Source organism: Paramacrobiotus metropolitanus, unplaced genomic scaffold, assembly GCF_019649055.1.
Source record: "Paramacrobiotus metropolitanus isolate TYO unplaced genomic scaffold, Prichtersi_v1.0 Parri_scaffold0000011, whole genome shotgun sequence".
Lineage (NCBI taxonomy): Eukaryota > Metazoa > Tardigrada > Eutardigrada > Parachela > Macrobiotidae > Paramacrobiotus > Paramacrobiotus metropolitanus.
In genome coordinates, this window is record NW_026570231.1 from 540,375 (window position 1) to 567,384 (window position 27,010).

General features: G+C 40.8%; 6 protein-coding genes across 7 annotated transcripts; 4 read left to right on the plus strand and 2 right to left on the minus strand.

Annotated features, from left to right (window-relative positions):
- The first annotated feature begins 100 nt into the window (after positions 1–100).
- LOC129583746 (eukaryotic translation initiation factor 3 subunit D-like) lies at positions 101–3,242 on the plus strand. The gene is made up of 12 exons (XM_055475693.1): positions 101–358; positions 428–607; positions 665–729; positions 790–859; positions 1,001–1,303; positions 1,392–1,542; positions 1,649–1,779; positions 1,841–2,062; positions 2,130–2,269; positions 2,380–2,572; positions 2,863–2,947; positions 3,025–3,242. The coding sequence occupies exons 1-12, from the start codon at positions 236–238 to the stop codon at positions 3,030–3,032; spliced, it is 1,671 nt and encodes a 556-aa protein (XP_055331668.1). The 5' UTR covers positions 101–235; the 3' UTR covers positions 3,033–3,242.
- On the minus strand, positions 3,050–4,590 carry LOC129583747 (39S ribosomal protein L39, mitochondrial-like). Its single transcript, XM_055475694.1, has one exon. It carries the CDS (start codon positions 4,298–4,300, stop codon positions 3,191–3,193), a length of 1,110 nt encoding a protein of 369 aa, XP_055331669.1. The 5' UTR covers positions 4,301–4,590; the 3' UTR covers positions 3,050–3,190.
- A 132-nt stretch (positions 4,591–4,722) lies between these two features.
- LOC129583748 (ubiquitin carboxyl-terminal hydrolase isozyme L5-like) lies at positions 4,723–6,632 on the plus strand. Its single transcript, XM_055475695.1, has 6 exons — positions 4,723–5,084; positions 5,224–5,326; positions 5,404–5,789; positions 6,006–6,192; positions 6,272–6,370; positions 6,436–6,632. Exons 1-6 carry the CDS (start codon positions 4,945–4,947, stop codon positions 6,493–6,495), a joined length of 975 nt encoding a protein of 324 aa, XP_055331670.1. The 5' UTR covers positions 4,723–4,944; the 3' UTR covers positions 6,496–6,632.
- Positions 6,453–19,035, minus strand: LOC129583718 (calcium-activated potassium channel slo-1-like). The gene is made up of 37 exons (XM_055475650.1): positions 18,690–19,035; positions 18,386–18,528; positions 18,205–18,302; positions 18,055–18,132; positions 17,794–17,986; positions 17,223–17,425; positions 17,013–17,133; positions 16,775–16,933; positions 16,246–16,259; positions 15,562–15,939; positions 15,199–15,329; positions 14,574–14,756; positions 14,066–14,301; positions 13,669–13,819; positions 13,533–13,536; positions 13,023–13,153; positions 12,215–12,566; positions 11,631–11,692; positions 11,401–11,500; positions 11,214–11,328; positions 10,978–11,129; positions 10,762–10,902; positions 10,502–10,543; positions 10,346–10,437; positions 9,886–10,258; positions 9,593–9,757; positions 9,323–9,432; positions 9,085–9,240; positions 8,933–9,006; positions 8,718–8,850; positions 8,338–8,488; positions 7,949–8,173; positions 7,706–7,886; positions 7,529–7,603; positions 7,288–7,445; positions 7,044–7,211; positions 6,453–6,889 (listed from the first exon to the last, which is right to left on the minus strand). Exons 1-37 carry the CDS (start codon positions 18,827–18,829, stop codon positions 6,659–6,661), a joined length of 5,619 nt encoding a protein of 1,872 aa, XP_055331625.1. The 5' UTR covers positions 18,830–19,035; the 3' UTR covers positions 6,453–6,658.
- Positions 19,036–19,233: 198 nt separating this feature from the next.
- On the plus strand, positions 19,234–20,329 carry LOC129583660 (U6 snRNA-associated Sm-like protein LSm2). The gene has a single exon (XM_055475548.1). The coding sequence runs from the start codon at positions 19,595–19,597 to the stop codon at positions 19,967–19,969; it is 375 nt and encodes a 124-aa protein (XP_055331523.1). The 5' UTR covers positions 19,234–19,594; the 3' UTR covers positions 19,970–20,329.
- A 407-nt stretch (positions 20,330–20,736) lies between these two features.
- Positions 20,737–26,905, plus strand: LOC129583622 (myosin heavy chain, striated muscle-like). Of its 2 annotated transcripts, XM_055475501.1 has the most exons (7): positions 20,737–21,110; positions 21,171–21,279; positions 22,654–22,815; positions 22,878–23,069; positions 24,711–24,880; positions 25,292–26,181; positions 26,348–26,905. In XM_055475501.1, the coding sequence occupies exons 2-7, from the start codon at positions 21,180–21,182 to the stop codon at positions 26,556–26,558; spliced, it is 1,725 nt and encodes a 574-aa protein (XP_055331476.1). In that variant the 5' UTR covers positions 20,737–21,110; positions 21,171–21,179; the 3' UTR covers positions 26,559–26,905. The 2 variants fall into 2 exon arrangements, with proteins under 2 accessions (XP_055331476.1, XP_055331477.1); XM_055475502.1 differs by lacking the exons at positions 20,737–21,110; positions 21,171–21,279 and adding an exon at positions 22,046–22,301.
- The last annotated feature ends 105 nt before the right edge of the window (positions 26,906–27,010 follow it).

Consider the following 27,010-nt stretch of genomic DNA (forward strand, 5'->3'; position numbering starts at 1 on the left):
TACGTTGCCCAGCCGGCCCGCGAGGAACCGCCCAGTTGGCCTTTCGTCCTGTTCGATTCAGCTGCGCGTGCTTCCCGCAGCTTACGTGCTGAAAGTGGTACCGTGAAACATGTTTTAAATTTATTTATAATACGCTTTTTGGCCCGGCTTCCTTTAAATTGGTGTTTTAATTTAAAGTACATTGTTGAAGACAGTAATCGTTCCCGTTTGATTCAATTATTTTCAGCCTTAAATTATGGCATCCTTTCGACTTCCTGTTTTGGAAGGTAATCCGGATGGTTGGGGTCCCACTAAGGTCCCTGAGCAGCTAATCAAGGTTCCATATCAGCAGTTTTCAAAGTCTGAACCACTTGGAAGAGTAGGTTATCCGCTATCAACTGCCATTAACGCTTTGTAAGAGGTACCACCATGAATTTTTTGATTCCAGATCACAGACTGGACAGGCGCCCTGCGCTTCCAAGGACGCTTCAGTCAAGGTGCGGTACCTGCGGGAGACCAGTACGCATATGTTCACGAGGAGGATGAAGCCACGTTTCAGCTGGTGGACTCTTCGCGACCTGCACGCTCGTACTTCAGTCGAGGAGTTGGTCGCCTGCGCAGCAACCAGGTAGGCAGTGGACATGGGCATACAGTTTCATAATAACGCATAAGTTTGTTCTTGTAGGCCTTCCGTCGACAGCGTAATAAGGATTTCCGTAATCTTGCGGACAACCAGCGTGATGGCCGCACGTAGGTTTGGTTGCGGCAACAAGTATCTTTATCCGGTCCCTATCGTCGTTTTGTTAACAGACAGAATCAAGGGCAGAATCGCCGTGGTGGCCTTCAGCGGACTGGTCGACAAGATTATAACCGTAATCGCGTAAGTTTGTGATGCATTTTGCATTAGATGACGAGCATGACGCTTTTGTATTATATTTGATTTAATGTAAGTTAGATTTTAGACTTGTATAGTGTGTGTCACTTGTGAAAAGACTGGCTTTACTGAGTTTCGCTTGTCTAGCAATTTAACAAGCAACGGGAACCTTCGGTCCCAATCAAAGCAGAATATGTGGTGATTGAGGATATGGAATTCCATCGAATGGCCAAATTGAGTTATCCCATGAAACCCAAAGCATCTGGGGACCGTGAAGTGGATGACAAGGGAAAAATTGATGTTGGTGAGGACATCGTGTCCTGTGGCGCTCTGGATTGGTACGATAAATCTTATGACCGAGTGACCGTGAAGAGCGAGAAACCGTTGCTGCGAACGGACAAACCTTTGCTGAAACACGTTTCTACGACTGACGATCCAGTTATTCGACGTGTAAGTTTTTTCTTCTTGGATTGACCACGGTGGTTGTTTTGCTGTTGTTTTTGTTTTTGTTTGATAATTGTGTTCGTGCGTTTTCCAGCTTACTAAAAACGAGGAATATAACGTTTTTGGGACCGATGCCATAATTTCCACGCTGATGGCTGCTTCACGGTCCGTGTATCCATGGGATATTATCGTGCAACGCGTTCAGAACAAACTGTTTTTCGATAAGCGGAGCAAATCGGATTTGGGTAGGTCCTTCTGGTTGTTTACCCTGTATTTTTCATTATTGATTTATTCGATCTTGCTGGCAATATATTTAACCGCTACCTAATACTGCATTCTTTTTATTTTAAGATTTCTTAACGGTCAACGAAACTGCTAATGAACAGCCAACCGAAGACGGACCAGCTGTGAACACACCAAAGAATCTTTCGCTGGAAGCCACTTTAGTTAATCACACATTTTTGCAGCAAGTTTTGAAAAAGGTATTTTGTAGGCGTGTTTGTGTTACTAGACATTCATTAATCATTTTTTGAACATTTTCAGTCTTCCGAAAGCGAGCCGCGATATAAATTCAAGGAACCGAACCCTTTTGTCAGCGCGGACGATTTGGATAAAAATGTGTGCAATGGATATAAGTATCGTAAATTCCAGATCGCCGACGGAATTACAATGGTTGTACGTTGCACGATCGACGCAGTAACGTCTGGGCCGTCTGGTGAATTGAATCTTTTAAACGTTAAAGCCTTGAATGAATGGGATCCACGGGTAAGAAACGGTTTTTAATGCAGTTAAGTATTTGTTTTTGACAACCGCATTGGCTGCTTCTCTTTAGTTTGCCGGTGTTGATTGGCGTTCGAAATTGGATACCCAACCGGGAGCAGTGTTGGCAACAGAAATGAAGAACAACAGTCTCAAACTAGCTCGCTGGACACTGTCTGCTCTTTTGGCGGGTGCTGATACACTGAAAGTTGGGTAAGCTGCAACGGAAGCTTCTGGAAGATTTTTTGCGCAAGTTGTGCAGCTTCGGGGTCTTGAGTAATGTGAGCAAATGGATTATGGATTAATAAGTCAATATTTTACAGATTTGTATCACGGGCTAACCCAAGAGATCCATCGCAACACGCCATTCTGGGCACGCAACAGTATCGGCCACAGGAATTCGCCAACAATATTAATTTAAATCTGGATAATGCCTGGGGTGTTTTATATTATATTATTCGCGTTTGTATGGATTTAGAGGAAGGAAAATATCTGATTATGAAAGACCCTAACAAGGTACGCATTGTATTGCGTCACGCATTGTATTGCGTCACGCATTGTGTTATATTAACAACTTACATAGTAATAACTTAATATTAAGAATTGTTTATGCAGTTTTTATATGGACTTACTCATGTGAAAATACATTTGAGTTATTTAAGTTCGAGTTTAATAATTTGAGTTTGCAAATAACGAATGAGCATTCAAAAACAAATTTGTTTTATTGTGCCATGGTGCTTGACAACCTACCATTGTTGAATTGATTTGCAAACAGTGTCATTTTTACCGAGTTCGTGCATTTGCAGCCAATTTTGCGCTTGTATGACATACCCGACGAATCATTCGAATCTGAAAATGAGGAGGAGAGTGACCAAGAGACGGAAAAAACAGGTTTGTAGAGCTTTTCTTTTGTAATATTTGTCGTCAAACAGCAAGCAGCCTCGACCTTACGGTGCTTTGTGTTGCAGCTAAATGAGAGAACAAAATTCTCCCTGGAGGACCGCGGTTAATTTAATTTACTGTAGAAGGAAAGAAATGGTTTTCTAATTTTTGTTTTATTTATCTGATTCTGCAGTGATTTAACACAAAGGGAGGCAATTGGCGACACTCGACAGTAAATGAGCTACAAAAAAATCATTCTGTTTCATTGATCGGCACTGGTGAACCATTAAATTGTCTGGCTCGACTAACAAGAATATTCCATGCGAAATAGTTCAGAGGTTGTTGTTCCGGGATTGCGAGGCCCTGAAATCTGTACAGTCTTCCAATCCCATGGCAATCAATAGGGTACACAGCGGTAATCTGATGCCGCCCAATCATGCCCGTGTTAGCGATCATTGGTCCACTGCTGATCTCCACATGATCGTCCACTCTATACACAACTACGCGATCTTTGGTGGGACTCTTTTCAGCAATGACGGGAATCTGTAGCTTCTTGAATTTATTATGCTCAAACATTTTCATGGCTAAATCAGCGCTAATTTCGAGACGCTCAATGGGCAACTTGCGACTGCGTAGCTGCGAGATAATAATGGTCAGAGCGCGAAGTTCGTCTTCTTTGGGATTCCACTCTGGCATGTCCAGATCAACGTCGCAGATGAAGCTTCCAGACTGAATGTCCTGATACGGCCAGCTATGCACCTGCACTAAATAATCATCCCGAAAAGCTCGATCCACCACGTAGGAAAGAATCAACGATCCTGTTCGCCAGAATGCCAAATTCGCTTCGTTAGGGTCTTCTTGGATAAAATGTTGCAGTTCCAGAACACAATCGCGTTCCAGAGGCCGATTCATATCCCATGGTTTGCCATCTACCATCGCCAAGGCACTACGCTTAACCAGCACCTCGCTGATGTGTTGCGCGCAGTGTAGTGGAGTGGAGAAGTTTTTATTCATGATCAGCGTCACATCTTCCGGCTGTCCACGATGCAATACCTCAATTTTTTCCACCCGTGTCACGGATTCAATCTGTCGGATTTTTTCTTGGGTGAACAGGGCATTGCGCTGCGCTCTTATGGTCTCGTTCGTTACTGTCCGCTTCGTCTTGGGAGCCGGTTCCACAAGTGTTGAGAGCGGAGGCAACGGAGTACGTGGAAGAGCCAAGAACTGTCGCGATACCTCTAAATCCTGAATGGAAATATTAGGCGCCGATGCCGCCGTGGAAGCAAGCCTGACTAGTTGACATGGTATGGAATTCAACAGTGCTGTCAAAGAAGATGTTGCTGCCTTCCGTAACGATAACATACTGAAAGGAGACTTTGAATCAAACAGCACTGAGCACAATCGTAAACACAAGCAGCGGATTCAAAAGCCGATGAGGGTTCACGTCGTATTTAAATAAGTAATCGCTTGTTCACATGCAAAATTAAATCCATCCAACTTCAGAATCTATTACAATTTACAGTTGGGTGCAGCCTTATGGAAGAGAAATTTAGCAATGCAATAAAAAAACTTCAAACCAAAAATTAAGAAAAACACCCTGGTTTTACTTTTCCCAAAGTCCAAACACAATCACGGAAGCAGACAAATGCTCTCGTCCAGTCGTCCACAAAGTGCTGAGTAGTGAGAGCTCTTGTTTATTTTGTGTCGACTTGGTTAACTGCCACGGGAGTCGATTATTACTACGGTTATGTACGCGACGCGACAGCATTATTTTACGTACTTACTTCAATACAGTACTTGGTTAAATCGTGAAGAACGCTTCGTCACTTCCCAAATTGGCTACGAATAGTGTTGGACGCCTGCATGTTTTTTTTATGGAATAATCTTGTTGATGTTGATACTGATAGCATACACACTTTGGTATCGGGAATTCCCACGAATTCGAGGACGGGAGGGAAGGAAGGAAGAACTTTCTGAGCAGAAAGATTGCATTACAAAACTGCAAAATGTCGAGTGCTCATGGCGAATGGTGTACGATCGAAAGTGATCCTGGAGTTTTTACGGAGCTTATGCGCGAGTTTGGAGTAAAAGGTCTCCAAGTGGAAGAGCTATGGGGATTGGATGAGACCCAGTTTACTGAGCTCAAGTAAGCTAAACTTCGGTACTGCACGACATTAATGCCCTGCAGTGCAGTTGCTGGAAATTTCCTGTTGGTGGGCGGCTCTTCTCTTTGTTTTTAAAGTGGCTATCCCAGTGCATTTCTTGACATTGTGCTTCTTTTACAGACCAGTACACGGTTTGATTTTCTTGTTCAAGTGGGTCCAGGAGCCACCAAATACTGCGAAACTTCTTAAGGACGGAACTCAGGACATCTACTTTGCCAAGCAGGTGAAAAATGCTGCATCTCTCGGTTCTGTAAATTATAAATACGTACTTTTAATTTGTAAAACCCAACCCATTTACAGGTTATTCATAATGCGTGCGCCACTCAAGCCATAGTGAATCTGTTGTTGAACACGCAGCATAGCGATGTCCAGCTAGGACAGACGCTCAGCTCTTTCAAAGACTTCACTCAAAATTTCGATCCCATGCTGCGAGGACAGTGTTTGAGCAATTCGGAGCAGATTCGTGCCGTCCATAATAGTTTCGCGCGCAATGAGGTCTTTGAGACATTCGGTCGGAAAGCGGAGAAAGAGGAAGACGTGTTCCATTTTGTGGGATATTTGCCCGTGAACGGGCGTATCGTGGAGTTGGATGGTCTGGCCGACGGGCCCATCGATCATGGTGAAATTCCCGCGGGAGAAGAGTGGACCAAAGCGGCCACACCAGTTATCGAACAAAGAATGCAAAGGTTGGCTGGTATTTTCTTTTGATATTATCGATTGTTTTTCGTGTCCCAAACAGTTGTCAATACCTATCTAACATTACCAATTTTTTAATAATTTGTTTTTTTAATTTTGTTTGTTTCTATGTGAAGCTGCTGATATCTTTTGCTAATACGAGTACTTACTATCCAAAGACCATTAACAATGCTGATTATGGTTCTGAATCGTTTCTGTGATTACAGATACATGGAAGGAGAGATCCGCTTCAATCTTCTGGCTCTAGTTAGCGATCGTAAACTAGTCTTGAATAGGAGAATCAATGAATTGCAGCAGAATTATGAAAGCATGCCCGATGATAATCTTGTTGTCGAAATGAACCATCTCAAGGAGTTGCTCGAAGAGGAAAATGCCAAAGATTTGAAAGCTAAGGTGGGCAATTGGTACTGCTCTCATTCTGATGACTGGCGCGTTACTATTTAACTCAAATTGCCAACATGTTTCTCAACAGGTGGAAAATCTCAGACGAAAGCACAATTTCCTTCCGTTTATTATTGAGTTGTTCAAAGCGTTAGGAGATTCTGGCAGACTGAATGGGATTTATAACGAGGTAAATGCATATGTGCTCATCCTTTTATCAAAATTGTCGATAATATATTTGTGTACCTTTTTTAGGCCGTCAAAAAAGGAACCGAACGTGAGAACAGAAATAAAAAGTTGAAGACCGGTTCTTAGTTCGATCCGATTTGCCGGTGGTTATGAGACAGGCTTCCAGGATGAAAAAAGGACTTTTTTGAATATATTGTTGTATTTACTAATTACCACTCTTCGATTGTTTGTTGCAGTATGTTAGTAATAAACGCTGTTGGTAGCACCGTGTGCTTTAATAAGATATTCATTAAAATGGTTCAACTGAACGTGTGATCTTATTAGACATGGAGAGCCAATCTGATCGTTGTAAGGCAAATACTTTATCAGACGGATGCAACTGGAATCCCTCGGGTGGATTGGTGATGACGTATCGTTTATGGGGGAAATCGGCATCGCTGTCCGTTAAACGAAATACTCCCAGAACAATCAATCCCAAACTAGTCAGTGCGTCCAAAAATAAGGCTCCGTAAACAGAATTCTGTAAATGGCCGGGATGTTGAAATACAAATACACAATAATACAGCATCGCCGTGATAGTGCTTGGTAGTGGGTACCATAATACTTCATATCCCGTAAGTTTTGTAGATAAATTACGTTGATCCTCCCGTGTTACTTCGGTACTCACTACTCACCGCATGAGATTGTAGATAGCCGGCTGTAAGTGGCAGCAGAATAATTTTAATCTGATCTTTCATATTAGGTGGCTGGGAAATATTGCTTCCTCCGATTAAACCAGCCCCTTCGGCGATAATGCGTTCGAGTTCCAGAGATGCTCCCCCGAAAATCATTGCGTGGAAAACCTAACAATATAAATGTTTTATTGGAACGATTATCCTCGTTAATGGGACCAAGCCATTTTGCTATCCAATAGGTCACCTTTATGATCGGGGCATTGAAGAAGGATGTTATAGTCAGCAGGTCCAATACGCTGGCCGCAAACGCTCGCCCACCGGCATACGGTGCTGTACAGTAGAATTCTGTTCCTGGCATATCCTTGTCATCCTGCTCTAAGTACTGCACATTCGAATCTCGCACTATCAAAACGAAATTACAATATACGATTATCGCTGCACAGATAGCGATAACCGATGAACTGCAGAAAAAGCTGTTACCGTACTGAGATCTGTAATTAAAGGTATGTCATAGCCGGTTTCACGAGGTGTTTCATCAGGAAGAAAAGCTTCCACAGCATCTATATTTGCGACAAAAAAATATCAAAACATTATTATTAAATGTGTCAGACATATTCTAGTAGATCACAAAAATAAAACGCGTATTGATTAAGCGATTTTACCTCTTTCCGCACGGGAAAACCTCATCGATCGCACATTGAGTGTGGCCAGTATAACGTTCTTATCCACCATGGTCGAATCGCTGTTCTTCTTTTCTGTCAGTCCCGGTGACCCGAGAATTACACACATCCCGCACGAATATAAGTTGATGGATCGTAAATCTGCTCGGTTTAACGCACTACCCTAGAGCAGACGAAAAGGTTCTAAAATAGTTTAATTTCCGGCACCAAAAAATGTTCCTTTACCTTTACAATAAATAACTTGGGTAGGTTGTAAATGTAATGCCATTCTTTTTCAAGATATCCAACATCGCCTAAGATGATAATTTCCTGCAGTTCTTCGTAAGGTATGTTGCTCGAACGTAAAGGAAGTACAAAGCTGGACAGTCCAATCAGCTGGGAACTGGATTCAGCCATAACGCACACCACGATATGATTGTGAAAATCCGTAACTGCTGCTCGATACCGGTTCTATTAAATTGTATCCTGAGATTAAAATGTATCTTGAGATTATCGAGGATAAATTCGAACTAATTATTCTGTTCTTATTACGAGCAAAATCGCGAATACGTAGTTAAAAGTTCGTAGAACTTACAGTATTCTATGCCTTATTGCGTGCCGTAAATGTGACGCACCATAATTATTTCCGGCAATGCTCGAGCCGGACACCAGTGGAACATCCCAGTTGAATCGTACATAATTTCCGAGCTCATGTGTGGTTGCAGCAATGCAGACTCTTTTGTGGCCACATCCTGGGCGATATCAGTCTCGCTTCCATGTATCGGCCTGAAAAAGCGTGACCTTAGTCACTTAGCGTGAACTGCGTGGTTACTACGATGTATTACGAGTTGTCATTCATAACATAGATCACTTATGCGATCCGTATTGAAATATTTATTATATAAAGGTTCATCTTCCTTTGGGTATCAGTAAATTATTATTCAGAAGGTTCGGGCATGGATATTTTTATTTTTTATCGTTGTACGTAATACTAATTATGTAATCGCCCACTCACGTATTCGGATACTGACAAATAAAAGACCAAATCTTGGCTTCCAGTTCCAGATCTCCACGGCATGACAGCATTCTGGAAATGTTACTTTGCTGCTTGGTCAGCTTCCCGTTACGTGACAACGCAACAAAGGTACCTTCAGAAGATTTGACTCTGGTCTCTAGATCTAGATCTGGTTACAGTACTGGCTTAACACAAGTAGCAACAGAATCACGCACTATGACAGCTGCACTTCTTGATCAAATCCAAATCGGTGACCCCATTGTGACAGATTCGGCAATAAATTTCCACACTAAACAGACGTCCAGGTAATAATAAATACACCGGCCAAATGATCAACACTGGTGATGTAAGGTAAACGTAATCGTACCGGTCAACTTCCTTTGTGCTATCAGCAATAAAATATCCTCGTGACCCTTCGCAGATCACCACATATGAAGGTGGATTGACTTGTGGAGCGGAAAACGGGTCCGAAGGCTTAATTTGCACGGCAAGTAACACGATTTTCAGTTTTCGGTAACAAAATCTACGATTAGTACAAAACAATAAGAAGTTTAATCGACAAAATACTTATCGGCAAAATGCAACGGATAAATCTTTTTTCTCACTCGCACGCTTCCACAAATCCCATTCCGTAAAACGCTTCACTAAACGGTCGTGAATATAGTTCTAGTGCCGTACCACGGACGTATTCGTCCATCCATGTAATCTCGGACAACTGCAATTGTTAGCGGAAAAATCTACTAGAATATTAACCTTTTGTCACCCTGAGTTTATAAAACAATTAAACTTTTTTAGAAAAACCATATGTATAAATGATATGTTATTCGTTTGGTTTTAACCGTCGTTATATACAGAAATTATATAGAAAAATTAACCTTCGTATCGCCATCTTGAGATCGTGTCGTAAAAAAATTGGCCATCAGAGTTGAGAATCCCGGCGCACAACAACTTTGTGCTAGCAAACCCAACCGCAGCTCACTGATACACAACACAGTATCGCCATATTTTGGATTCCAGCTGGGGATATTTTGCAAATATGCCTGAAATATGCAATCTGTTAAATTTTTTGTCTATTGCAGTCCCGGTATCATAAAGTACAATGTATGACGAAGACAGTATAAAGCACGAATAACATAAAGATTACAGCACTCAAAATCGTTAACCATACTTTATTGTGATATTGTAGTATTTGTACAATGATGCGCGCTCTCTCGCGGTAATTTTTAATAGCAACTACGCGCATGATATTAGCGGCATCTTCCGCATCGGATTCCGCAGCAGTCCGATCGGCCAAAATCATCACCGCTTCGGCATCCATTAACTGCACACGGTTTAAGTCCTTCAGTTTCATACATGTCCCGCGCCGGTAATCCAACCGATTGAAATACTGCTCCAATAAATTCCGCATATCCTCATCTGGTTCTTTTTCATCCAGTATCAGAATCTTGAAATATTCACTAGTTTCGCGATCTTTGTTGTAGAACTCTTTAAGGAAACTGCTCATCACCGCAGCATTAACCGATCCGCATACGATTACGTGTCTGCAGCAAAAACCATCAGAACGTCGTCTGCACAAACGTTTGGAATAAACTATATAACTGGAAAGGTGTTCAAGGAAGTAAACGTACAAGAACATTATAGGGGTTTCGTATTTTTTATCGTATTCCGGAGTTATCCTCACCAGAAGTATAATCTGCGGGATGGCTTTACTAACGATTCCCTGCAATATGTGACAGAGCAAGTTGACCACGAACGTTTGTATTTATTCGATTTGCCGCACATACCAACGCCAAAATTTGGAAAAAGTAAATAATGATCCTTCCAAGCTACAACAAATAGTTCACCGTGTAATTCAATATGCAAGATGAAATTCATTAATTGATTAAACACGTCCAATATTTTCCCGTCCCGGACTTCTGCTGTTATTATTATGCGCTGAGCTACAGTTATATTTCTGCGTTTCACATGCTACTACGAGTATTTATATACCAATTTTGGTAGGGAATCACGTAGTGAGTCCATAATCGCATTAATTCGAGCATACCATTGTACGTATCCGCATGCCACTTAGGTCCAGTAAGGTCACTCTTCCATACAAGTAAAGATAACAGCGCCAAAAAGAAATAGACTGGCCATTGTAAGTGCCTTTATTGGCAAACGGCCAAGGATCTCCCATGTTTTCCACCTATAAACAATACCGGACTCATACGTACGTAGAATATTATAATCTACAATGGAACGCTGACGAACAGATGCGTACCAAATGCAGGAATCCAGCTGCAATCATTAGCAGAGAAACCACAGTGAAGACCAGTTTAGCTAATTTGATTGTATTGGTTTTTCGGAATACGCCACGGTTGGAAAGTATGTCCACAATCCACAGAAAATTGTAGGCGCGAAAAAACGAAAAACCTGTAAAAAGGTGAACATGCTTTGCCAACCTAAGTATAATCTGCCACATTACTGCACGAGTACTATAACAAAGAGTCCAATTACCGGTAAAGTAGCGATTCAAGAAAACGCTGATCATAACCGGTGGAATCGTGAAGTAATCCACAATGCTGTGCATTGAGTGCTGGATAATTCGGATTTTCTTGTCGTTGCCGATCAGCTGCAAAACTGACTATTACTGGATATCCAAAATTATTGCTAATCACGTTGTGAAATTATTGGTATTACTGACTCGAACAATGAAGTAAAACAGCATGTACAAATTAGCCACAAAATCCAACGCCTGGTATACGTTCGGTAATGTCCCGCAGGTTTCTACACTGTCAACTGGCCTGAAAAAGCCAACACGCAAAATTATGAAATTAAAACACCTTTCCAATTTCGTTACAACTTGCAATAATAAGACCCTAGTTATTTCGATTTAGTGCTATATAAAATCAAAAAACACTCCAAGCAACTTACATGGACACCGTAGAAAGATAAATGCACAATGATACAGCCGCACAAGTAACCGCAATCGTCATCTGCAAAACCAGCTTGTTACGTTTCAACTTTTTTACGGTTTGATACCAGAAGTAACCATATCTACAGAGTATATAGCAGTACTGGTATAGTTACTGTAGCAGTAAACTTCCGTCGATGTCGTGAAAAGAAAATTTGATGTTATAAGAAACAAAATTTCTTATGATTTTGAGACGTTGTGAGAAATTTATTAATGGAAATTAAGTTAAAAATTGCAAAAGAAAAACGAAGCACTCGTACAATTTTGTAATTCGTTACTCCCCTTAAAACATCAAAATTATACTGCTGTAATCTTGAAAAGTCAACTGCATAAATCGTAACAGCAGCCGGTTTACAGTTGTTCTAGTGGATTGGTTCCATCTTACCACGATCTGTCCTTTTTTGAAAGCATGCGGAAAAAATGTGGAAACAGTTATAAATTTGCACTGCAGTATGCTGTTCGTGTTTATATTAATTTTATAATGGTCTTTTAGTAATTCGTGCACCAATTCAGATTAATATTAATTTGTACATATATTTTGTACCAGAATTTGGCCCAGCTGACTTTGAGGGGAAGCTGCTTCCGTAAAAAACCTCATAAATGGCGACTGACGCTGTTTTGCTTCCATCAGCAGCTTCATTCGTTCGACACCGGACTTTTTAATCCCACCTTGAGCCATTTCATCACTGTCGCTGTCAGATGGTTTTGGCACAAATTCTTCATTAATATTGTCTTGACGGCACTGTAATCCTCGACGCTTCAAATTGCGCAGCACAAATCTTCTTAATCTGTCAAACTGGACATAAATCAGAGCCAAAATCGGGATGACAAAACCGGAACCGAAGTAAATATACACCAATTCCTTTCTTCCCACCAAGTAACACGGTGCCGGCAACCTAATCGAAATAAAACCACAGTCATTTTATTGCTTAATTATCTATGCGAGTTTCATTTACTGACACTCGCATAACCAAAGGAGGTAACTGGAGAAATTTTAAGGTACAGTATAGTTACAAACAAATTTTTAGATAGTGCAGACCCTGTAAAAGGAACACTTCACGCATATATTCTACAAATTTGTCTATATAAGCGATAATACGGCTGATCATGAATTTCAAAATTTACTATCTGCTATAACGAAAGCAAATACCGTATATACGGAGTTATTTAAAAATAGTAATAGTATGTTATCTTATGTACACATTTCTGGCCGAGAAAATCAGTTTGTTAAAAGTACGCCTCGCCCGGATTTATTATTGCTATATAAATTTTTTTTGTAGTTATTATCTGTTAGGTCTTTAAATGATTGGGGATATGAATTATGAACCTCGATCAATAGCTACTGTACGTACGGAACGGTAGCATTAGGATCATAAGTCGGCCGAACAACCACCGGAAACGGAAGCGGAACACATCCACCGGCATCCATTGTTGCGATGATGTTCCCAGATTCGCTTATAATACGAGGAATGAGCCAAATAAGTTATCTAGCAGTAAAAATGACATAACAAAATACGGATCAACAGGCATCAGCGAATTGCCAATAATAATGAGATACAGTGCGTAACACGACTGCCGACACCTTGACAAGAAAAGGGATGCTGATGTTTTGACAGCAGCTCCCGTGCTCTCCCTGACTAATGCAGCGCGAAAGAAACGATAATGCAGCGCGAAGGAAACGATATTTGCACAGAAAATGTGACTTGGAGGTGCCCGACTTAGGTATAAGACACTCTTGTATTTGACGATCTTGGTAAGCAGTGTCGCAATGACAATACATTTGAGAGTCACTACTGTTTTCCATAACGAAACTGCAAGCACAGCGTTTATTTTGTTTGGTGTAGTCGTGCAAGACAACGAACCTTGCTATGCCCAGACTCACTTCGCAGTTTTTTTTATCCAAACAACACAATCAGATTTAAAGAAATCTTATTCAACAATACAATTAAGCAGCAAAGTGGACCGTAAACTGAAAAAAATTAAAACATTCAACTTTGCTATCTGAAAGGTTTACGCTTAATATATTTGTAATACCAAAGAAAAGCTGTTATCACGCTCAAGGAAAACCACGTTATGGCATAATTCATGTGTTCATTGCGCATCTCGATGATGGTCTGACCTCCAAGAGGACCTCCCGGAATACTTGATTCTAAAAGGCAAAGTTTATAACTGCTCTTACGGTCTTACTATAAAACCACTATTCGCATCAGGAATAGTTTTAACACTTCCCAAACTTCTAAATTATGTTTTCCAGTTCGTAATCAGGTACAATTAACCCTCCTATTCTACCCCTATCAAAAGCCGAACGGACGACAAGAATCCAGCACAACTTATATAACATTCCCATACGCGCATGGCTAGTTCAATATCCAAGTTTATCAACGTAATTAGTTACCTTTTGTTGCTTCGATTAACAGGGGCGTCACACCTAATTCTGCAGCCATAAGATCGATATTTCGCACCGCATAATTTCTAGAACCCTCCTTATGGACCGGGGAAAACCTGCTGCCCTTTTCGGATCTCCGCAAAGCTCCGACCACTTGCACTTCGCCCTCCACTTGACCTTCCGATCGGGTGGCTGGATCCAACCGGGCTTTCGGCACCCAGCCTCTATCCACTAGAATAGTCTGACTACAAACCAACAAAATATTACAGTGAAATTAAAATGAACGATACCTAATACACAATAAGAAATGTTGGCGAAACAGCTTCTTCAATCTTTAAAAATCAGTGATATTTCACAACAGCAGTGTGCACATATCTATATATCGCATAATACGAGTATATGAGACATTTGCCATATATGGAGAACTAAGAAGATTTAAACACTTATCAAGAAATCCACGTCCAGAACAAAGAGAAGAGTAACTGCGATACATGCTAATGCAAATGGACACACATACTTGGATTCGCTTATAGTAAAGGGCGTGATGACACGACCACCGTGGGTTGGTGAGGAAATTAAGCCACCACCAGCCGGTACCGAGGTGATAGGAGTTCTGGGCACCAAGTAAATTTCATGGCTGTGGTGAAATTTTCCACGCAATTTCACTCGCCGATACTCCAAATCTCCAATGTCATCCACACTTTAACAAATCAACACACCTGATAAAGCGCTGCAATTGAATAATACGTATTTTGCTTTTAGGATTTTGCCTACTGTTTTAGCAACAGTATCGATAATCTTACAGACGGTCTGGCGACAAAATTTGGAAAAAAAAAGGACAACGCTTAATCTTTAACCTACTTAATTTCACACTGACTTTGAAATATCAATTATTTCAGAAGCAAATTGTTTCCAGACCTGGGTGTCAAAAAGGGGAGTGCCGACATTAAAGTAATGGGGCAGTTAACATTACTGAATTTATTTTCTTTTACCGAAAGTTACCGAAAAATCTGACAAACAGCAAAAAAAAAGTTTTATTTCCATGAAAAACGTGCCAAACCAAAAGAACACGTCTAAAAAAAGCGTAACAATACCGGAATGATCTTAATTACATACTAATCGTACACAAAAAATATTCGCACCTAGCAGGCAAATTTTCGTATCCGAGCGGCGGAGCACGGATTCTTGTTGTCCTTTCGTCAATCAAACCCAATTTCCATTTTAGACGTCGCAGCTGCCAAACTCCAAGACAAAATGTTAAAACAGGAACCACCTAATTGTAGGACAAACAAAACGTAACACTATCAAACGCTCAGCAGACACTATTTAGCTTCAAGCCGTATCATATATTATCATTCCTGGGCCTGCTGACTTGAATAGATATGTTCAAAAAAATCAGACAGCCCGTATTACTTAGTAGACTTATCGTTAAATCAAGCGTACAAAATGTTAATATCGCTATGTATCGGTATAAAACAAACACAGATCAGTATGCACGCTCTTACTAAAAGCACATAATTTCGCGACTGGTGAGCAACGGTGTGGTCCTTTTCGAAGAACGAGCCAGATTTTGTGATATTACGGAGAAAAACACTGTTATTTCCGAAACGCTTCGCTCCAGGATTGTTCTTCCTGGCCCAAATGGAACACCATGACGAATCAGTACTCAGTATTCGGTGTCCATGGGTCCGCAGTCCCGAATTGCGGTAAGCAAAGAAGAGCGCGTATCGCACATTAGAAGAATGTAACAACAGTTTCATAGCAAAATAAAAACTGCCGAAAAAGGCAGTAAACAATAAAATCACTAAACTGGTATCAACAGGAGAAGAAGAGTAACACTCAAACAGAGTCTCTTCTACAAATTCAGTACATAATGGAAAAACCTAAACTGCAATAGATCAAGACAGATCCAGTACTTAAGCAAAAAGAATTGAATTTTGAATTCGAAACCTTACAAATAAAACAGACATAAAAGCAATCAAACCAGCCCATCAAACCACAATGATAAAAGTAGCTACAAACGAAACTATAAATATATTTATAAATATTTCCAAAAACTTCCGCTACGCTTCTTAACAGCTGACTATAACAAACAGAAAACAACAGTCAAATATTTCAAACAGAACACACTCCAACAGACGGCATTCACTTGCATTAACTTTGGATGATCCAAATCTATTGTGTCTTGCCTCTGCATCGAATCCTGCAAACTGAATCCAGATTCTGCATTTTATTCAATATGTACATCTGTAGTCACTAGTAGTAACTACCATTGCATTTGCAGGAACTGCTGGTAGTTGAAATTGTTCAAATCAGAAGTAAAATAAAATTTTACATACAAAAATTAGTAATCTCCTACGCTATTGCTAATGAGTAATGACACATCTCTGTATGTAAACGGTAATCGTATTATACTGCAATTGACTTGTTAGTCACTGGTGATATCAGCTAATGACAAGTTGCAGTTTATTTCGTTGCTCACATTCAAACTACGACTTATTGTTAGATAATTATATAAAGTAGGTAAAACACCTCATAAACCCGAGTACGGAAAGATTTACTGCAAAGTAACAACTGGTTTGAATTAACAACTGCTATCGAAATATAACATCACTAATTATAATTTATAAACCGAGGAAATGCACTATCATTGAGATTTTTGGCTCAGTACTAGCATAGTGGTGTTGAAACAGTTTGCTCATTATCGTCCCGGTCGGCGAGGCCTTTTGAAGACTTCTTTGGTAGTTCCAGAACTGTCGTTTGGATCTGGGGAAGACAGTTGTGCAGCCTTTCTTTTCTTATCGGCTGCGATTGAATCTTCTTTTCCCTTCATTATTCGATCCAAACTGGCCAGATCTTTGTGAGCAGTTGTTCGCTCTGTAATCAAAGCAATTAAACAACATAAACCCAGCTAGTAAATGGTAAATGCTTTTCCAGAATTCTGTAGTTGGCTGACCTCCATTCAACAAATTTTTCACTTTGGTCTGAGCCGTGAGCGAAGCAGCCATATCAACACTAAGTACCGCTACTGTTCCACTTTCTTCGGATTCCTTCGGAAGTTGAAATACGAGAACACCCTGTTTTAGAACAGAATTTTAAAGCAAAATTTTGGTGTGCCCAATAAAGCACTTCATTTGCCTATCATAAAATCACGCAAATTCCTTACGGCGTTATTTGAAGAAACGCTCTGATGGGCCATGTCGAACGTAAAGGAATGATTCTGTACCGTTGTGGTCAACTGAGCACAATGGCCAATGGGATCAAGAAACAGCGAGCCCATTTGTACAAAGCCGGATAATTCTTCTGGTTTGGTACCGGCGCCAGGAGGAACTGCAAGGGCGGGTAGCTGGAGATGTACGGGGCAATTGTCTAGAGAAAAATGCGTTAACTATGACCAAAAACATAATATAACACAAACCATTTTAAGATTTTAAGAAGCGTAATGTTAGTAAAGCCGTGTACGATAAAAACTTTTCAGCTAAACCATTAATCGCATGACTCGACATTCCAAAAAATATGAAGGTACTTCCGCTACTTCGACATACACGCTAGTTGAAGGCTTGAAGCACGTATACTATATGTCCCAAAAGCATGTGTGCGCAGTTTCTCGCGCACACAGCAGCGCACATTACTAGTACTGCCCAAGAATATAAAATATAAAAGAATATTCCTACCGTAACCGTACTATCCAATATTTGTATAAAAGAATATCCCTACTGTATAAAAAATATTCCTACCTGGTAACCGTAATAAAAATTGTGCGACATCCTCCTCGGACGGCAAGGGTATTTCCATTTTGTAGTGGTGGTCGATCATCTGATCGCAGAAAGTTTTCAGAGCTGAATTATCACATACGCCCACGATCGGCATCGGCAGAGCAACGGGCAAGGGAATATCTTCTCGAGCATCTCTCTCATCCACGATAAAAGGCTGAACTAGCATTACATACCCGATAAAGTTGACCGTTGCAGAGGACGATGCGTGCAGCGTATTCATACCTGTAAACTCCTTGTCAACGACGCTTCTGCCTCGCGTTCGTCCGGATTTCGCACACGCACCATAAGAGGAGCATCAATCTGCCAGAACATAAACGCCGAAAATGAAAATCCAAGCGTGAGGTCCAACTTAAACGCACTTGCGCGGCTTGCCTGATCATCGTCATCGTCAAAAGTGGAAGAAAAAGTCTGAGACTGAGAGTGCGCTAGATTTTCTCGAACACCCGTACGGGTAGCACCTTTGCGTCGATCTATATTAAAACCGAATGGTCAATCGAAGTTCGACAATTTAAATTACAGAACTATTGCATACCGCCTATACGTAAGTACGTACCTTGAATTCTTGCTAACGATGACCGTATCACCGATCGCGAAACTGCAGCTGTGGTATTATCTTGACTGGATGGAGGGGCGACGTCGGTGGCATTTCCGCCCATATCAGGCAACAAATCACTTTGTCCTGGCTGGGACTGAGGACTGCAATCAGTAAATTCCGATCAGGCAGGCTTCTGTCGCAGTTCTGACACCATGGTTAGAAAGACTTCGTGTGCAGGTGTGCTTACGATTCAGTAAGCAACCAGTGGAACTGTGGAAGATAGGTATAATAACACTACAAAACCCTAACAGTGTGCACTTACAGCTCACCAGAAGCAGCCTCATAGTTCAACTGAAATATACTCTCAATTTCCAATTCCGGATCATCGAAGACATCCGGGAAAGCCCCAGAAGAGCCCGACACAGAGCCTCGAGCACTTCTGGGAGACCGTCTCACACTCATCGCGATGCAGTCCGAATGGCGCGAAGTAATTCCGTCCAAGCAAAGGCTACGCTTTGGTCAATCAGAAAAGGTTTTTAAAACTGCCTTCACATCAACGCAGTAATGTTTCATAATCAACACCAAAAAGTACGTAGATTAAAATTAATAGTCTTTATCATCTTCTATTTTCCTTTTTGAACTTATTCGGATTCCCTTTCAAATTTCAATATTAATTTTGTCAGTTCACTACTATTTCCTCACAGTCAGTCTGTCAGTGGGAAAAGCCTGCCAAAGCGCTAACCAGGCTTAAGTAGATACACAAGGGGGTTACCCACATAAAAGGCCGCTCGGGTGGGGTGCCGCGGAGCGTAGGGGCTGCGTTTGTACCACTTGCCGTACCAAAAAGTTTGCGTTTGTTTCGGTTTGTAGTTGTACCAAAACTTGTTTTTTTTAAGTGTTTTTTTGAATTTTGATAAGTACAGTACTTTACTGTACACAGCTTACTGTTACTCAATGTCATTGGAGTCTTGGACACTGTGATTATATCCAAAAACTTACGTTTAATACGAGTACCTCCTGCAGCTTATTTTTATTTTATTTTGCATTAATCTGTTAGGTAGGTACTATTAGTACTTTTGGTTTTCTGGAACCCTTGTTTCGTCAGAAATCCAGGACACTGTACTCACGCTCAGATTGCCGACTGTGATCTGTGGGTGACAGATTAAAATTTGCGACATTTCCGGGATTTCCCGTGTACTTTTGAAGGGAAACCACTAAGATCTGAAAATGTTGTTTTATTCCTTTTTCAAATCCCTCATCGGCAAGAAGATCGTGGTGGAGCTCAAAAATGACATGAGCCTTGGAGGCACCCTGGATTCAGTGGATCAGTATTTGAACATGAAGTTGATGGACGTTGCTGTGACGGATCCGGCGAAGTTCCCGCATATGCTAGCGGTGAAGAATATTTTTATCCGCGGTTCGGTCATTCGGTATGTTCACTTGCCAGCGGAAGAAGTGGATGTGGAGCTGCTGCAGGACGCTTCTCGGCGCGACGCTCAACAGGCCAAGACCCAAGCAAAAACTCAGTCTTCTACCAAACCTCAGCCTCAACAACGTTCTGCGGTGCCGTCAACCGGTGGGGGAGCAAATGTTGTTGGTTAAAGTACAGTACAGAAAAGACATTCAACATTAGTTCCATTCTCTGTTTACTGTTGCAAGGTTTGTATAGGAAATTAGGAATGCATTGTTACTTTGTAATTCACAGAATCACAGATTAAGTATTCTCCGTTTTTTAAATTGTGGTGGTGATGTTGACAACTTGATGCATTGCGGGCTCGCAATCTTGGATTTTTAACAGCAAGACTGGAAGATCGCTCCAAAGAAAAATTCGGATCTTTATGATATCAGAGAAATCAGATTGCGTTCTTTTGTTACTGCTTCTTGATGGATGTACCTTTGCAGTTTGCCGTTGAACGCTTGACGGATGTTACTGAATTGTGAGAAATAAAAAGGTCTCTTGAAAACGGGAGTCTTTAAAATTAATGGCATTATTATAGCAATAATATTATAATAGAAAGTTTAAAATGTCAAACCGGAGTTACCGGACAACTTTATTCCTTTTCATAGTTTTCAATAAACAAAACTCGTGCAACGGAAGCAACAATAAGGTAGAAGACCGCTTACTCTCCACTACTTTGCTGTCTGCACATGAATCTTTTTTTGTATTTCTAGAAAACAAATAAACGTTATACGTTAGAAATGATAGTGGTTTTTATACAGTAGTGAGTAGTCAGTACGACTCACCATCAGTACGTACGCATATCTACACTCTGTGGTCTGCACTTACTGCAAACACCCAGGGAGAGCGATTCACTTGCGACGGTGTCGACGGCAACCAGTTTGCATAGGTCCGCCTCCTACAACTTCATTGGATTTCGGTTGGGGTCTGGTTTTGTCCGAAGTTGACAGTTGAGTTTTTTGAGAGCTGCTCTCTCCCTACGTCAGCTTTTTTTGCAGAATCTCTTTAATTACGCACTGTCAACCCTGGAGATTTGGATCAGTTACAAATTTACACCCGAGTTAAGGTTTCAGAATTATTTTTTCTACGTGATAAGTGAAGATATTTTCCAAATCTTCGAAACATCACATATGCTATAACTAAGATGCTGCCGTTGTGATCGCCTGGGAGATAGAAAAAGTCAGCCTTCAACGCTGATTACAATCTGCTAGGATTATTGATTGTGGTGCTTCAAAAGTGTGTATACGGTGAAATCCTTCATCTGGATGCGCTCGTTTACACAAGGTTCGTGACATTTAAGTGCTGGGTTTGTTTTAGAACTTTGCTTATGTCACGCTTATCTAGGCTGGAAAAATGTCTGCACGCTCTAAACCTTCTCCCCAGCTCCAAGGGACAGTGCGTTCATCTGCGTTTAGTTTGCATTCTGCCAAAAAATCTTCGGACAAAGGCTCATGTAAGCAGTAAGATGTTTATATATGCAGTTTCACAGCGTAATAATTAATAATTACAGTAATAATTACAGTAATGCTTGATAATATTTAAAAAATTTTGGTTAAAAACCTTACAAGTTATAATTATAATTTCTACACAATGTTTACAGTGTAATAATAATATCGCAGATTGCTGATCGAGAGAAGCCATTTAAAACGTGCATCTTCGAGTAGGATTGCAAGACTTTTCAGAGTGTTTTCAGTTTCTCTGCTTGCGATTTGCGGAATTTGCTTTTTGTACAATAAGCTGAATAAAGTAATTGCAGCTAATTCGACTTCGTGATGTTAATCGTTGCAGTTGAATCGTTGAGTGTTGCGATTACTGGAATGTGGTTATGGGGTTGGCATAAGCGATAAGCCGCATAATTATTATGTCTAATATAAAACATAGATTTTTGTTTTGTTAACCAGAATTAGATTAGTATTTATTTCATGATGAGTTGCAGCTGCTGAAGTGAATCTGCCCTAGCTGTTGCTGCATTAGTGGCGTTAGGGGACTTACTTGCTGGAATTCAAGTTGAACGATGTACTCGGTTGTCATTTTGCGACTAACCTGTCGCTAACTTAAAAGTAAACGAACTGCTTATAATCTTATCTCAAGTGATTCTAGCAAATCGTTCATGCGAGCACAGTGCATTATGTTGCGTTTGTTGCCACTTAATTGCATTGCAGGCAATTATAATTTGCAATAACGCAAGCACGCTTTTGAAAGTGACAAATGGCTCCCACCAGTTCACTCGTTCTGATGGTCTTTATAGACTTTGTAAAATATCTGAATAGAACGATCGATTGTGGGTGCAGAGCTGTGTGATGCAGTTTCTGAATTGTATACAGTAACTGCAGCATTAAACAGAATACGGCCCGTTTATCAATTGCTATATACAACCAGAATATCTGCAAGATGGACAACCTAATAAAAAATTGGCTAAGAAATATGATAGATGACTATTGCGTGATGAGCGTCAGGTTGATTAACCAGGTTCAGGTCTGTAAATGCCGGTTTGAATGTGTAGAATTGTGCGCAACGACAGCGTTTCGGTTTTTCGTGGTCTTGATCAAAGTTAAACAATTTGCAATCTGAATGGATTTTATGAAGATCGTTTACCCTATCTAGTTGCGCTTGGTTGCTTATAACCGCTCCGCTTTTCCAATGCAAATTTGCTCGGCTTATCTGACGCGCGCAGTTTATGGTAACTTTTTATTTCGATGTCAGAGCGAAGTTGGCGCGTTATTATTTGTACATGATAGCTTTTCGACGGAATTTTATATGTCCAGTTAAATCCTTGATACGCCAGTAATAAACCTGCAGCGTAGCGGAATATACTATTTTGATCCAGATACGAACACCCGTGGAATTTCGAAAAACGCTGATTTAGCCGTGTCTACATCATCGACGCTTATGCCGCCACCACGTTCGACTGTTAAAAAGAAGCCTCAGACGTTAACCAAAGAAGCAGCACCCCGGCCTACTAAGAAGCTGGCTAAGGAAAATTCTGATGGTGAGAGATGCTGGAATATCAAGATATTTGGTTGTAGACGGATCATTTTGTGTTCTGCTTAGAAGTTCCATCCCTTGAGGGATTATCCCGAAGTATAACCAGTTCAGCCCGCAAACCGGTATCCTCTCGTGGGACATCCTCTTCTCCACACAGTGCTTCGCCTGTTCACTTTGATGGTGGTAATTTGTCTGATAAATCTGCCAAAAAACTGGATTCGTCAGGAAGCATCATCAGATCGAGACTTGCTGCACCGGGTGAGTTGGAACATATGCTACCAAGCATGCACTAACCATAACTGGTAACTTGTAAGCCGTAGTTAATTGTAATTATTATAATATTTATCTTTGTTGTATTAGTGGAAAATTTTTCAGACAAATAGATTAGTTTACTTACTATTTCAGTGGTGGTTTGAAGTATTAGCTTTTTTTTTATTACAGGAGCTTACTATAGCCGTGTATTTCACACTATAGTAAGTATGTAAGTACTTATTATTTAGCTTGCATTAAAACAATTTTGCATCAAATCAGCCGATCGATGGTTTTGCATCAAATTAACCGACCGTTCCGTATGAGTACAGATTATTCTTCAGCAGTCACACCATCCGCCAAAAGCGTAGTTTACCCGATTTTTAAGAATTGATTTTTGGATTTTTGTTGATGCCCTTCGTTAGTTGGGAAAATTGAGCTTCATACTTTTTAAAAAAATCAATACGTCGTGTAAGTCCCAGTGAAATATCGCGCTAATGGCTCTGAAACGGCAGACGGATATCCGATCAATGCGCTTGGCGTCTTTGAGACTCGATACTTTCCGATGTACAGTAGTTCGATTATTTTTGTAACTCGGTTGAGCCGAGTTTTGCTTATTTTTATAGATGCTTTCCCAGTTGTTTATAAAGACACCAAATGGTGATCGCAAGAAGTCTTGGAGAGATTGTATAAACAATAACCTACAACAATAGCACCAGAAATAGTTGGAGCAGCATTTAATGAATTTATTTAGATCGACCATTTCCTTTTTTTCTCATTACTGATTTACGAATTGAACTGCTGCTGACTCGATACGAAAAAACGGACTATCGTATAGAATTTCGCGCTTGATGCGCAAGGTTTAAGGTTTTGCAGGCCATAAGTGGTTTATACAAATACTTACCTAAACAAATGTCATCAGCATCTGTTATTTTGAGATTTCCTTGGCTTGTTAGATGAGTGTCGGTGTGTGTTAACGTTTCTCGTTAGTGATTTGCATCTTTTCTGTTGTACGTTTGAATTCCTAAAAGTATAAACGCTCTGAATACTTCTGTACTTTCTTTATCAATCACTCGAAAAAATTTGGTTTTCAGCAGATTGATGTAACGTGTAACTAACTGGTAACACGAAGTTCATGCGATTATTTTATTGTGTTATGATGATAATAATGGCATGCGCGCCTCGCGCGTATGGCTATTTGCTTAGGTTTCTTTTACAGTTTTCTCTTTATACCGGTCCCTAGTTTCGTTTTCGTGCACAAAAAGTTAAAAGACGTCAGTGCTAGTGAATTTAACGTTTCAAAACGTGAAGTCACTACGCTCCAAAAATGTTTTTGCCAAATTTATTCGACTGAATTAGTATTCACATTGTGTGGAAAAGCATTTCTTGAACAATTATACCAATAAAAAATTAATCTGATTTTGATGATAAAAATATGTTACATTCTTTCGGGTTTACAGTATCTGAAGTCGGTAGTTGCATGAATTACGCTATATTTTCTCCTTTTTATCCTGTGTAGGAGCACTTACGTACTCCGGTTCGTTATTGTTGTACATTCTAACGTGTTCTGTATTTTCGTACACGTAAGAACACACACAGATGGTACCACCAAAATTTGAATACGACAACAATAACACCCACTGTTTACAGGAACACTTACGCGCCGGTTACGAGAAACTGCTCGTGCCGAACCATCGGATCATGGCTCCTCCAGAACCATTGGCCATCAACCCGGCCGTAACACGGTTTCTACTAGTATGCCGGCACGACCAAAGTATCCTGTCCAAATGTCTAAATCGGGTGTCGACAGCAACACCAAGGTAGAACAATGGCGAGCAAAACTTCAGAACTGCTTTTGTCTTACATACTCAATTGCATATTTCTTTGTGCTATTGTACTCCTACATATAGATCTCCATCAAAAGGAGTTGGCTACTGTAGTGCGATAATAATAATAATTAAAAACGCTCGCTCGCTTCGCTCGCTCGCTTGATAATATAATAAAACTCCTCACTATCATGTATATTAGCGGAAATTGATTTATACGAGGAAGAATTTTGTCAAGTATATGATTGGATGATTGGATCCAGTGAGTAGCAGTATTTTATTTAATGTAAATTGAAATATGATTAAACATTTGCTGTATGGTTGAATTACCACAGCGGTGGTTTCTTAGTGCTTAGCTATGAGGTCATGGGAAATACTTAACTTTTTATGGTTGACTTTATTCAGATGGATGGTCACCCACCCGAGAAAGCGCCGTCCACACCCGGAACGGATGCTTGCAAAATTATTGGGGAGGGCGACGTACCGGTGGAAAATGTCCCACCCATTTCCAGCGACTCTCAGCTGTTCCTGCAGATCCAGTCTCTGGAGGAACGGATGCGGCTGATCTCCGATGAGCTGACCATGACTATTCGCGAGAAAGAAGCAGTTCAGCAAAGACTTGAAAATTTGACCGAAGAGCATAACGCGACATTGCAGGAATTGCAGGCAACTCACAGTAAACAAGAGGTCTTGTTGGCCGAGAATCAGCAGTTGACCCAATCTCATAACAGCTCATCTGGACAACTCGAAAGCCTCAAAATGCAGGTGGACGACTTGCGCACGCAGTGTGATGGATTATACACTGAGCAAAAGCGTGTATGTGATGCTAATGCAGCGCTGCAAGTCGAACGTGATCAGCAGAGCGAGCAGCTGCGCGGGATGATGGATGAACGCGAGCAGACCCTGTCTGAACTTGCCGATTTCCGGGCACAAGCGGCGGCTGCTCTTGAAAAGGCTCAAAATGCGGAAGACCGACTTACTAAAGTGCTGGATGAACGAGAAGCGATTAAAAAAGATTTCTCTGCTGTTAAAAAGAAACGACATGTAGATTTGGAGAAAGCCCAGGAGGAGGTGATTCTCCTGCAGAAGAAAATCGAAGAAAAAATAAATGAAGCGGAAAGTTGGCGCGCCGTCGCAGAGCTGAAAGGCGAAGAAATCCGGAAGCTGCAGAAAGAGCTGGAAGATGCGCGAAGTATTGTGGAGCGGCATCAGTTGTGCGAAGCGGAATTGAAACGCCAGTCAATTGATATCACTAGTTTGCAAGTAAAAGCAGACAAATGCACTGCAGTCGAACGGTGAGCTGTTTATAAACGTAGTCAGTCAAGTACTGAAGTACTCAATTTTTAAATCGACTTTGATACAGACATGATTTTTATATCGTATTTGTTGGTCAAAGTTTTGTCTTTTGTACAGCGTATTGCTGTGTTGGGTGCTGCCACAAATCATTTTGCATTATTCTAGGGACCTTCGTACTCTACTAGCAGAAAAGGAAGATGAGCTGCGAAATCTCCGGCGTCAGTCAATGTTGCTTACCCAGGAAAAAGATACGTTGAAATACCGACTGGATGAAATGAGCGAGCAAGAACCGCGGCGTCCTCGACATTCCACTGTGTTAGTTGCCGGATCTCTTAATGAACAACTGGAGTGCTTGGAAGAGGGCGAAGATCTTTGAACACTTTTTTTCCATGACTATGCGGATGCGTGATCTGGCCTGTATCGGGCCGCTGTCGGCATTGTTTCATTGCTCCGCGACGTTTTGTCAGGCTTACGCTATTGCATTTTGCGATCTTCTGTGCCTGCACGGATATTTTTTCCAAAGTTTTCAAGTATTGCCAGTTGTGTGAGTTTAGTGTTAGTTTCACATTATTCCCGGTTTAGATTGTTTATTTATAACGAACGCTCCCTTCTTTTTATCGTGTATAGGTTCATCATGATCTTCCTGAACCTTTGGCTTGTTCCTTTTGATTTGGTGATAGGTGTCTGTACATAAAAACTTTCAATCAGTCCATGCGAAATGCAAACATGGTGCATGTTGTATGCCGAGCTTAAAAGATTACTCGGTATCAGGTTATTCCATATTCTACGTAGCAGGATAATGTAATGTGTAAGGCTGTGATGTATAGT